Source organism: Polistes canadensis, unplaced genomic scaffold (genome assembly GCF_001313835.1).
Source record: "Polistes canadensis isolate GaletaPanama2010 unplaced genomic scaffold, ASM131383v1 scaffold_34, whole genome shotgun sequence".
Lineage (NCBI taxonomy): Eukaryota > Metazoa > Arthropoda > Insecta > Hymenoptera > Vespidae > Polistes > Polistes canadensis.
Genome location: NW_014569581.1, coordinates 331,540 through 345,590, shown reverse-complemented (window position 1 = coordinate 345,590; position 14,051 = coordinate 331,540). Strand labels below are relative to the sequence as shown.

General features: G+C 29.6%; 1 protein-coding gene across 4 annotated transcripts in view; it reads right to left on the bottom strand.

The window, feature by feature from the left end:
* The window catches only part of LOC106784400 (5-hydroxytryptamine receptor 2A-like), a 110,248-nt gene that overhangs the window by 60,048 nt on the left and 36,149 nt on the right, over positions 1 to 14,051 (bottom strand). For all 4 annotated transcript variants that reach the window (XM_014743879.1, XM_014743878.1, XM_014743881.1 and 1 more), the window contains exon 3: positions 3,982 to 4,386. In XM_014743879.1, the coding sequence (XP_014599365.1) occupies positions 3,982 to 4,099 (118 nt within the window). In that variant the 5' untranslated portion in view covers positions 4,100 to 4,386. The remainder of the gene's footprint in view (positions 1 to 3,981; positions 4,387 to 14,051) is intronic.

Genomic DNA, 14,051 nt, shown 5'->3' with positions numbered 1-14,051 from the left:
AAATAAATTTCCAAAATGATTCTTTTTATTCAGCCCCTTCTGAAAGCGTTGAAACCATCGTCAATGATTCGTCGTCATATCGTTCATTTTCCTCTCAGTTTAAGCTTCGTTTCACCACATTTTGAACATGACTAAGCGTTCTCATTCGTGTACGTCTAAAGGCAAATATGTATATACATTTTTATAAGGCCCTTATCCTCTCGATTCTTAAGTCACTTCTACCACAGTGAAAGTAAAATGCCAACGTAACGCTCCTTTCTTCAATGGATTCAAGACGTTCCAGTTAAGCGGTCACGTATTTCATTTAAATTAAACCACGATTTATTCTAACCTTTCGGTTATTTATTTATTATTCCTCTTCCATTTTGAGTGTAGGATTGTGTTACAATACTTTCGACTTTTCCTTCCAATTTTTTTCTCTTTTATTGACCAATACACGCATTTACACTCAAGCACGTATTTTATATTCGACGATGTAATAAATAAAAAAAGCAGAAAAGAAAAAAATAAAAGCAAATATAAATGGTCGATCCGTCGAATCGATTTATAACCATGAAAAAGCAACAATTTCTCGACTTTCCGAACAACGTACATACGTGAACATATAATATTTCTTTCTTTTCTCGCGACATAATTAAAACGAATATGACGTATTCGTTTTGTTTATTGCTCGATCCAATTTAGTATACTAAATTTATACGTCTTTTTATTAGTTATTAAAAAATCTCGCCAATTTGCTATCACGATTTTTATCGTAGGTTTAACTTTCCTTTTCTTGGCGAGATTCCAGCGAGTACTTATAACCTACTATTCTTTTCTCTCTCTCTCTCTCTCTCTCTCTCTCTCTCTCTCTCTCTCTCTCTCTCTTTCTCTCTCTCTCTCTAGTTTTCTCTTTCACTCCCACTTTTTTTCGAGACAAGCCCATAACGATATTTACTGGAATAAAAAGAACCTCTTGATCGGTCTACTTTCATCCTAGGTGCACGGTTTTCTTTTCCAAGACTCGGTCGAGTGGAAGAGGCTTTCATATAAAAATTTTCAAATCGAGGATACTTTCTCGATAGGAAAGAGGGGAAGAAAGGGTAAGGGTGAGAAGTTTAGTAGGAAAAAAACTTTGGACGGTCATGCATTATTAATGAGAGTAATACTTCTTTGAAAAGATATCGTAGTGTGCCCATCTTAGAAAAATTTTACTCTCCCTTCGAAGTGGTCTAGACCTATCCCTAAGTATACAAAAGAAGAAAGAAGAGAAATTACGTGTTATAATATCGGACACTATAACCGCCTTTCTTATATTTTATCGTCCTTCTTCAGTGATATAAATTATTTCGTAATATTTTAAGGAACTTGTGATAACGATACGATAGATCGTGTTATTAATATTTGGAAAATATTATTTTAATAATAATGTGTGTGTATTACGTTGACGTTTGTGGCTTGAGGAATAAAATGATTTTATTTATCTGTGCGTACTTCGAACATTATAATTGAAAGATATTTTATTAATAGTTAACGTTTAGAAATGTGATATATCTACTGTATATATTTACTCTGTGTATGTGTATGTGTGTGTATGTGTTTTATTTGTGTTATATCGAATGAAACAATAGTAAAATAAATATTGGAAATAAAAATATAGATTGTTTCATTTGATTGAATAATTTAAAGTAACTATGTTTGAATAAATATTTTTATTGTAAATGCAGTTGATTCAATAATTCATGACAATAAATATGTATATTAGAAAAAAAAAGATTAATAAAATGAAATTACGATACTAGTACTTATTTAGTATTTTTCTTTACAATGTATATAGCGTATACAAATTTTCTCCATTTAATGTAAATTTGTGTTGAATTAAATTTATTTGACATAAAATCAATTATATTAAAATATATTTTTAAGTAATTAGTACGCTTTTGCCATTTTTAATTACATTATACGGAACGTATGAAAATATTTTTGTATTTCATGGATTCATGTTTATGCATAATAAATTTATTTGAAATAAAATAAATATTGTATACTTAAAATATATATTTTTAGTAATTAGTACGTGTTTGCCATATTTCTTTATATTGCATAGAACGTAAAAACATTGTCTACATTTCGTGTATGCATAAATGTGTGTATGTGTGTGCAATAAATTCATTTGAAATAAAATAAATAATGTATTTTTAAACTAAATTTATAGGAAATTATTACGCGTTTGCCTTTCTTCTTTACATTGTACAAAGCATATAAAAATTTCCTGCATTACGTGTATGCATACATGTGCGTGAGTGTGTGTGTGTGTGTGTGCATGTGTAATAAATTTATTTTAAATAAAATAAATAGTATACTTAAAATATATTTTCACTCAAAATATGTTACATTAAATCATAAATGATTGTTTCTAATTGTAGTTAATTTATTAATTATATTTGAATACTCGTAGCAATATAAATAAATATGACGAAATGAAATTAAAAAAAAAATTAATTAAGTAAATAATAAAATAAGGTAAATGTAGGTTGATCAAATAAGTTTTATTAGAGAAATAAGTAAGCGTATCGGTATGCAGGTCGATAGGTCGAGAGTAGGGAGAAGTTTTAATGCGATAGCGATTACCCGCGTCACTGTCGTTGACAGATTATATGCGGTCGAAGCGTGTCAGGTTTAAATTGATCACCCGTTATGCTTATATGTATGAATATAACAGATGTGTTAGTGAGGTAGTGTTTGTTGGTAAGACGAAACATCAACGACGACGACGACGACGACATTGTTATCTTGTAACCCTCGACATAGGCATCGACTCAACCATGATTCGAGGGACCCTCTTTTAAATCTTAAACTTTTATTGATAATAATGATAACAGCAATATGTTGACTTTGGAGCAAAGAAAGAACCAATTTTATGCATTAAAACAAAGTCTACGTTATATGATTTTATTTTATTTTATTTAAATTCAAATGTGAATTAAATAAATATTGAAATTTGTTAAACTTTTATTTCAATGATTTTCAGATTTGGTGATAGAAAATATATATTTTCTAATTTCTTATAGTAATTTATGTTAACAGGAATATCGAATAATTTGTATACGTCTATGAGAAGTAATTAGCATGCTTATAATTGCATGGATCTATAATATTGTTTTGAATTTATCTTTCAACGATGTAAACATTGTACGATTAAAAAGGCAAATTTTCTAATTTGCAATAATAATTTATGTACACAAGAATGTCGAATAATTTATCTACGCCTATGAGAAGTAGTTAACGTGCTTATAATTACACGGATACACACATATGTAGTGGTGAGGAGGGTTGTAAGATGGTCATGTATAGGTAACTATAGTTAGAGTAGAGGAATGACGATTAATGGTTGTGATGGTTTGTAAATCAATTATACTACTGATACACTCACCAGCTTCGAGTTAACGGTAACGCTATCCAGTTCGTTTAACAACTAACTATCTAACAATAAGTGCTAATTTCAATCGGTTGTTCGTAAAGCTTATTAGTTATTACATTGTTACTGAGAATTATTGAACGAATATATCATCGGGAATGATTGAAGTAATTGAAGTGATTGAAAAAAGGGAATCCAAATTCGATTCCGGGATTCATCGATTACACGAAGTTATATACCGAACTAAAATTAAGTTTGTTAAGAATCTTACTTTTCAATTAGATTAATTCTCAATAATTAAATTTTTATTTTAATCAACAATTTTTGGTTCATCTAGAAGTAATAATAAACGACTAAAATTGATAAAATATTAAAAATTACTAAAATAAATATATATATAGTTATATAAAATTCCTTTTCTCTTTTCTTTAATTTTTAAGAGAAGCTTACAATAATATTATTAAATAAATAATGAATAATAATAATAAGAAACTTTTTACTATTATAAAAAGTTTCGATATTAATGTTGGAAAAACAGGATGGGGTATTGAAAGAGTATAAAATAAAAATGAAAGTTGTCTTACCAACGATAGTGACGAGTATCAAAAGAGCCAATATGGTGGCCCTTAATATGACCCAGGGATTTGTAAAATCGAAATTGTCGGCGGTCGCATTCGCTGCTATACTGACGTTTTCCTCCATTCTGAGACGAGGAGTATATAGATTCGGTTTCTCGAGCGGTCTTCAACGACCGCTGGTCATCATCTTTTCGCGATACGCGTCATGATCGGCTTATCGAAAATCGATTCGGTCTTTAAAGCCAAATGCTTTATTTCAATTGTCAAAGTAGTGTCAATGTGCTATTGTCATCAATACTTTATCAAGATTCGTTGAGTTGTTTGAAATTGTATCAATTATGGCTTCCATCTTGTATTTTTTCTTTTTTTTTTTTTTCAAATGGCTTTCGTTATCCAAGTAATCCTTGATATCTGCAAAATTAAGAAGAAAAAAAGAGTAAAACAGTTTTCTATTAATAGAAAATATTCAATTATATTATTCAATTAGAATATTAAATTAACAATTGAAATTACTGATACCATTGTTATAAATAAAAATATGGAAATGTTTGAAATGGTAAATAGGAAAGTATTACAAAATATTTCAAGTCACGTTAACGTGAAAAACAAAATGAGAGAGTACCATTTTTAATATCGATCAAGTGTCCAAAGGAAGAACTCTTTTAAAAAGCAGCCAACCATGAAAGTGGAACACAAACAAAGAGAAAGACAAAGAATGAGAAGAAAGGACAAAAAGTATCATTGAGGAATACAGAGAGAAGTGAAGAAGAAAGAAGTGAAAAAGCGAGAAACAGAAAGACAAAGAGACAATTTTGAGTACTCCTTGTGGCTATCATTATCGATGGATGTGCTTTGTTAAGGTAAGTGCCAAGTCGTTTATTAGAAAACCGATTATTTATTACGAATCACGTAGCAATAGTATTTTTCTTTTTATACTTTTCAATTACTATAAATCTTTCTTTTATATTACGTTGACAATTATATGAACAAAATTATATATAAATCATTGATAAATAATTAATAATAATTAATTATGATAAATGATCAAATAATATTTAAATAAAAATATAATTCTTTCTTTCTCTTTTTTTATACGTATAGTAATAGCATTATTAAAATAATATAACTTTTTTTCCTTTCCTTTTTAAATTTTATGACAAAATATTATTTAAAATCATTGATAGGTATAATTTGTTATTAATTATAAAGTTTTAATAAATTGTTTTGAATAAAAAGTCTTCCTTTTTGTTATACATTTCTTTTTCTCTCTCTTTCTTTTTCTTTTTTTGATATGCATGAATTAGTATATAAAGGTATAAAGATATATATACACTGGAATATATCTTATTTTCTCAGGATTCTCTGGATCGTCGAAATGGTGATGATTTACATGAAGTTCATGCATATATCTACTTCGAGGAACGTACTTATACCATCCAAACGAGAGCTTCGAAGCTATTTGGGTCATGGTGAAGTAATGGGTAAATATTAGGCTGAAAAGTTTCACGGTGAAACGAGGGAAAAAAGAACAAAAATACGAAAAGATAAGAGAATAATAGGTAAAGTGACTTTGAAAAAAAAAGATAGAAATAAAATAAGAATGAGGGACACAGGAGAAAAAGAAAAACGAATGAGACAAAAAATTAGGGAAAGAAGGAAGGAAGGAAGGAAGAAAATGGAATTCAAGGTAGATGTTCGAAATAATTTGGAGGATTAAATAAAAAACAAAAAAAGAAGAAAAGAACACCACTTCCATTCGGTTTACAAATAAGTGAAGAATTTTATGCAATTAGTTAAGTCGTCAATTAAATGCACAATGAAAAATTTAAAAAAAATAAAAAGAACTACTTACACTAAGATATATTGGAGAGTTTATTTTGGTCCCGCAAGAAATGGGCTCTTATTGTTGGCTCTTATTGTTGGCTCTTATTGTTGGCTCTTATTGTTGGCTCTTATTGTTAAACGACGATATAATATTTAACATTTTCAACAATGGCGGATTTAATTCTCGAGAGATTCAAAACATTAAACAAACATTTTTCGAAGGCCATTAAAATAAATCTATTATGCACGATGTACGCATACGTTTTTTTTTCTTCTTCAATTATTCATGCAAACAAATGCATTATTATCGAAAAATATGCAAATGAAAATGATGCGTCGACCATTTATCGGTTATTAAACGAAATTTATTAAACAATATAAATTTATTTGCACTCTATGGACCCATTTTTTGTGAGCTAAAAATTGACCTCCTTAATTCAACTTCGTATATAAGGTTTTATGGGTTTTTTTTCTTTTATTTCTCATTATCTTTTTAACAATATCGAATTATTCATTTCTCTGTTTCTCATTCGTGGCAAGGAAGAAAAAAAAATAAAGGAAAAGAGAGACAGGACCATGGTACGCGGTTTATAATTTATGATCGTTTTTTCTCGTTATCTCCCCTTATTTTTTTAACTGTACTAACACACACACACACACACAGACTCGCGCGCGCGTATATAGAAACAGCTTAATCAGATACATATTTATTTATAATGTTTTACAAATGAACGTTATTAACGTCATAATAACTAGCAGACAATTAATGCTACTGACAATAAGATGTAAGATTTATCACATGTATATAACTTCCATTCCCTCTCCCCCCACACATATATATCTTTTCGTCTTTTATTTGTTTTTTCTATCCTTTAAAAATAAGAATATTAATACGTGTTTTTTAATGTTTATGCGATGCATTTTTAAGATTTTTAAATCGTCCAATTTTATTATCATCGTAATCATAATCATAATAATCATCATCGTCATTATCAATGTTCGCACGTATCCGTTTTAATTTCATGCTCTTTTATCTACCTAAACTCGATCATGTTTCGAAAGCCACGAAAGCTTCCACATATGATATGAAGTATTCCGATCATTTGCAATTACTGGAACGAATTGGCATTTAAATGTCGATAAATTTCCATGTTCAATGTGTTTCGATATTATATCCCGCGATAGCTGGATTCATAACGTGTCGTATTATATAATATACAGGATAAATCAACGGATATTAATTTTATTCGATTAAATAAATTTACCATAAATATATTTCGATATTTCGTTTTTTATTTTTTTATTTTTATAATTGTATTTTATTTAAATAAATTTTATTGTACGACTAAGCGAAGACACATCTTTTTCCTATATTTGTTTTTTTCAAAAATTCGAAAAAGTAACTAACATCAATCACAATTGACATTTTCATTTTTAATTATATTTGCTATGTACGCAAATTATTCTAACAAAAATTAGTTGACGTTGACACGAAAACATTGTAATTGATTTTTCTTTAATTTCTTACGATGAAACTAATGATAATAATAATAATAATAAAAATAATAACGATAACGATTTAATAATAACGATGCTAATTGTTGTAACGACGATTGTTACAATAAAATTGTACTTTAAATTCACTGTATTTCGTTCGTTTTCATGAATGTGGATTTAAGTCTCATTAAAATGAAATTTTCACAAGAGCGTTCAAGTTATTTTGTAGTATTCCAATAGTATGAGGGTAAAGAACGAAAGAATAAAATGAAGAATATTTGATTGTTAGAAGTTAAACAAAAAAAAATATTTTTCAGGAAATTAGGTAGAAAAACATGGTTGCCATTTGACCGATATCGTGTTCATCTAATTAGAATTTTTCATGAGGTATTATAGGAAAAAAAAAAAATATTTTATAAATCTCATTGGACAATTTTACGTATTTACGTATATTTATATCCATTCATGAATAAAATGAACATAAAAGAAGAGGTTGAAATAAACGAGTATATTTTTTGTGGTTTAATGTCTTAAAAAAAAGAAAAAAAAAAGAAAAAATAAGAAACAAGAAAAATGATAATAACAAGAATAAGAAATATAAGATAATATTCTACAAGACTAATTACAATTTCAGACTGGCTTATGCCAAGTCACATTTAATAAGTGGTCATTATAACCTTTCCCGAAGGAACAATCTCGTAGCTGGAGGGTTTAAATCGTTAAACAGATTTATTCAACTTCTCCAGAGTACTATACTTATCCTTTTGCCGTATAATAACGGTATTAAAATTAACGTAAATACGAATAACCGACATTCTCAGATTTACTCCCAGTTCTATATCACCGAATAAAAGGGACAAAGTTTTGTTGTAAATTATACTTATGCAATCTATCGCTAAAAGATTAATACAAAGAGGAAAAGAAAAATTTAAGAACGAATAGACGAAGCTTCAAATGTTATGAACAATCCACAATTACTCTGGGTATATTATTTATAATATATATATATGTGCGTATGTGTACGTGCGCGTGAAAGGGTGGATTGTTATTGTTATGTATCGGATGATGAAATAACAACGAATTTATAATAAAAATTTATTTCAAACGTTTGAAATTGTAAATGATTATTTTTCATAAAACAAGATCATCAAGATTTTTTTTTTAATTTATGTATAATAGAATATATAATAGAAAGAGGTTATAAATTTAATTCGAAATATTTTAAATAGTAGAAGATAATATTTTATAAAATATAACTCATCGAAATTTTTACTCTTTTGCTTTTCTTTCTTTTGTTTTTTGTAGATCTTGATTCTTTTCATTGTATAATACTAAAGTGGTAAAGTTGATCAATGTATATTCAAAATGACCTAAATGCGTAACTTTTAAAGTTCATAAATACTGCAAGGGGTTTTTAATTATGATATCGTTTATCAAAAAATATTCGACTCTTCTTGATTTTTATTATAACATATGAAACTTTAATAAATGTTTTTTTTTTTTAAAACTAAAACAAGGGAATATACATAGAGATTTTTTGCAATTTTCTATGACGTGCAGTATAGTTAGATGTATAATCTCAGTAATACGTAGTTTATAGGTAAACCGATATTTCGATATTTAGAGTCATCTTTCGTTTCATTTTCCCAAGTAGTATTATATAGTTGTAAATCGATTTTCAAAGCACAACCTTTAACACGATCAACATTTTTCTTTTTTATTTAGTTATACGTTTTCTTTTGATTTTCTTCTTTCTAAGATCGTTGTTGTTGTTCTTCTTCTTTTTCTCCTTTTGCTTTTTCTTGATTCTCTTTTAGCGTCTTCTTTTACTTTTACTTTTCAAGACGAAGATGTTGTTAAATCTTTTGAAACTATTATTCGCGTGAGGTAGAGAGTTAAAGGTTCGTATACTTGCGGAAAAGGGAATAACTGAAGAGCTCGGTTATGGTTGAAAAAGTTTCAACGGTATAACCAAAACTTGCATTTTACCTGTTTTTCTAAAAAAAAAAAGAAAAGAAAAAGAAAAATATGAGAGAAAGAAAGAGAAATAAAAAGAATGTTGCGTAATAGCGTAGAGAATGATTCGTGTAATATTTCTGAAGGTCGGAAACGGCGAAAACAAAAACGCAAAGATTAAAATCTTCGTCTTTTCCAACTGTGTCTACAAATATTAGTTTACTGCATCGATATATTAAGTGGGTGGACTCTGCTGTCATTGCACAGTTATCCAGGAGAAGGGATGACGAATGTTCATTTTGTCTTTTATAAGAAACCTCGAAATAACTGCATTCACATTCATTAACACGCATTAATCGATCGCTCAACTTCTGAATAAACGACCATCAGCTTCTGACGACGTAGCGGCAATAGAAAGAAGAACAAGCAGACATCATAGCAGCCAAATCATACATCTACACTCAACGAGTTCATCAAGCGGAGAATCTACACATAACAACCCACAAACGCAACAACACGTAACACAAGCGAATAACTACATCACGCCTATATTGGCATTACTTGCGATAAAATAAAATAAAATAAAATAAAATAAAATAGCGTAGTACCGAGCAAGGCACCGATATCTCAACAGAGAGAGAGAGAGAGAGAGAGAGAATAAGAAACAAAGAAGTAGAGATTGAAAAAGATGATGATAACCAACGCGTGTTCCAATTTTCCACTTATTGGACGCTCAGCAAAAGTGGGATCGTTAGAATCAACCTGATGCATGAAAGAGCGACAGAGAAAGTTACAGAGGGAGAGAAAGAAAAAGAAAAACGCGAAATGGTTTCATTGTACCGGATCGATACGACGCGACTGAGAAAAGTCCTTTTGGAGGAACCTACTTGAGCTCGATCGACCCTTTAATCCAACCGAAAACTGCTATACACCAGAAGAATACGAATTCGATTTTCTATTTTTCTCTATCTTTTCCTCTTTTTATCACTTAGTCTTTCTTAGTGTATAGCACTTGGTAAAATCGACTTCCAAATCTTTTGGGAAAGGAAGCAAAAGAAAGTGAAAAAAAAACCGAGAGAATAGCAGATAGGATAATCGAGAAAGAGAAGGCAAGAAAGGTTCGACGAAATGGAAGAAAAGAACGCCGACTTCTCTGCTTCGAGGAGTCAAAGGTGAATCAATAATACGAACGTAGCACCAAAGATTTTTCTTTTGCGATAGATAGGTACGTATACACTACGTAAATAAAAACTCTTTGTGGGACAACTATTTGTAAGGGAGAAAATGATGAAAACGTTCTTACGCGGATTATCATTTTTATCGAATTTTTTCTTTCCTCTGAACAAGAAGCCAAATATAAATAATTAAAACAAAAAAATGAAAACCGAGCACCTCGATCGTTAAAATATTTCTTATTGAAAAGTACGCAAGAATGCGCCCAATACTTTTCTCAAATTACTTCGGTTAACTTGCCTTTTGCTTTTTTCATTTTCTCTTTTATTTTTAATTTGCTTATTTAATAGAATAAGTTTAACATAAGTTGTTAAGTTTAAGTCAATTCTAAAATAATTTTATTGATTTATGTGTACTACTATTTTTATTTATTAAAAATCACTGGAAGAAAATGCAGAGGTTGAGAATTCATTGATATGCGAATGAAAAGGTTCAAAATCGATAATTGGAAACAGGAATTCCTGAAATTCGGAATACTTAACCGACTAATTAGACGAACCCGACAAATTTGAAGATACCATTTTCGTTAAAATCCTATGACATAGAAAAAGATGGAAATAAGGGAAAGCGAGAGAGGAAGATAGGAGAAAGTGAGATAAGCAAATAGAGAGACAAGAGAGGAGAGTTGAAATCGTTGAAATACTTCTAACAACGAGATCCTATTCAAGCTTCTTCCCTCGATCCCTCGATCCCTCGATGGATATTGGATTTCCTCGGAATTTCAGAATTTCATCATATGCTTTTGTCTTTAGATCCAACCGCACAATATCCGGATTGTTTGCTCCGATATATCGTTTCATGCAACGCGCCGTTCCGTATTTTCAGGAAATCAAACGCTTTACGGCCTCCTTTTCTTTCTCCATCGTAAATCTTACCAAAAAGAGAAATGAAGATAGAAATAGCAGAGATGTGGGAGATTCCTATACGTTTCATGGGAAATAATATTGATAGACGGCAAATAAATGAACAATAACAAAGATGAAATAACAGACCAATGATAAATATCATTTATTCCTTTTACAATTTTCAAAGATTAATCAACATTAAATATAAAAGTAACTAAAAGAACTTTAAGTTCGTTTCTCGATAAAGACTAGACCCAAAATTAATGAGATATAATTTTCGCAACATAAAATTATATTAAGAGAGTTTAAATTCATCGAAAAAATAAGATTATATTTTTCCTTCTAAAGTTTTAAATCACAGTCCATGAAGTAATTCAAAATCTCATTAAGAAGTAATTGCCAATTTTCTCTCTTCTTCCTTTATTTGATTATCAAATTTTCCTTAAATGGATGAAGATAGTTATGTTTTCGTAATCGTGGTCTACCCACGTGTGTTAAGGTAATTTTAATCATTCACGGAATCGTTACAACGTAAGTAAGGTCTCGAGAAACATACCACACAAGAAATACATATTTTAATGTTTCCTCGTGAATTTCGTCGTAGACTCGTTGAGTACGAGGGGGTAGAGAGGAATTAAAAGAAAGGGAAGGGGTAGTGGGACGAAAAGGGGAAGGAAGAGATAGTCCGATGAATATGCAAGCTGGTCGCGACAGTATTTTTCACAATTTCGGCCTTTCATTCTGACTACACTGAAATTTCCATCCTGGACGTACAATCCACGCCAATGTTAAATCGTCTTTTCTTGCTCGATGATACTAATCTCTCGAGGGACTTTCAAAAGCTACCTCTGTCACAATGTCCTTTCTTACTATTTTAAGATTCTGTTTCTTGTCTCGCGAAATAATACATTGCATCTTTAACCTTTTTAAGGGCTTATATCTTTCTAACTTTTTTTTATTGACATATTTCAGACAATTTTGTAACTCTTTCCAACATACTATAAGTAGTGTTAATATTTTATTTGTATATTTTGTATCGTGATATGAATATGTCTAATCGAGTTTGTGGTACTATATCAAATTGTTGAACTATTAAAATATTTTATATATACCTCATTACGCGCGCGTTTGATAATAATGGAATTATTTCATGATTTAGTCATTTCAATAGAATACAAAAACATAAATAAATAGAAATTGTAAAGCACGATGTTAGTTGTGAATAAATAAAAATGTCGAATTTGTGGCACGTTGATATGAAAAAGCAAGGTTGGAGAAACATTCAATGAACGAGTAAAAGCCAGTGGGGTATGATCTCACGGACCGATTTTGGACTCCAGAGAACCTTTATTTTAAATCAAATTTGTGCTGACTATCTCTCTCTCGCTTTTCCTCGACTTTATCAGGATCTGGACTCTTCCCGTTGGGAAATACATTGGCATATTTCGACGAATGTTTGCCATTAGAGGGATAACGAATATTACGTGGCTCGGTGGTCCTTATTGATACAGTTAACGCCTACGCATACTTGCTTGACCAAGCGAAAATGGCCAATTTCGAAATGTACTAAATAATTACTAACATATAATAAACAAGTTTGTTTAAATGTTAATTATCTTGTAATCTCATTTACTTTTTTAATCCTCGCGCCCAAATAACTTTTTTATTTTATTTATAATAAAATTATACACAGAATCGATACTTAAATTAAGATTTATAAATTTCTTGGAAGGATTAAAATAAAATTGAAAATCGATCAACATTTTTTTCTTTAAGTATTTTTTAATCCATTTATTTTTAATTTTCTGATACGTAATTTCACATTTTAATAATAAAACCCATGAATTCTTTTTATTATATTTTATTATAAATAGTTCTCGCGTGTGTGTGTGTGTGTGTAGAGAGAGAGAGAGAGAGAGAGAGCATGACACAAGAGAATAAAGTTATGTTATTAGTTTCCATGAACTTATTGGTAACGTGTTACCTTCATTTCGTTTAGTCGTATAGTATAATAGAAGGTGAGCATGAGATTCAGTATAAGCAAGTAGTTACGTACAAGTTTACTAAACGAATTGTCTCATGAGAATTTACTACGATTCTAACAACTAATTACTTTATAGTCTTGGAAAAAATCTACTTATCAAATATTACTATCTGATCTTTACAAATAAACAAACATATTTAATAGATTAAAATAAAAAAATTATATCTAGCATTACAGCCATGAATTATACTTGGTTCACAATTCACTTAACTATTCACACGATTTCATACAATTTTACTATCAAAGTTAACTGTATATTGTTATCACTTTCTTGATCTTAATTAGCAAATTAGATTTTTATTAAAAAAAAGAAAAACTTTATTTAAAAAAATTCTCTCAGAGAAATTGAAAAGATAGTTATCTCTGAAATATTTAAATACGGTTGACCGAATTTTCGATAAATATACTGCGAGAGAGAGAGAGAGAGAGAGAGAGAGAGAGAGAGGAGATTATCTAGAGATCTCTTTAGAATTTACTTTCCTCTTTATTTATTCTTCCTCCTTCTCTTTTTTCACCTTCTGCAAGACGAATTTTCTTTTTTTATATTAGGGTTTGTTTGGCATGGTTAACTTGGTATATCGGTTTCCGCTTGGGGATTTAGACTGCTCCAACTGTCCGATATTTATTTTTGAAATATTTTTATTCGCCAAGATATCTTGTTAAGGAATTATTTAACC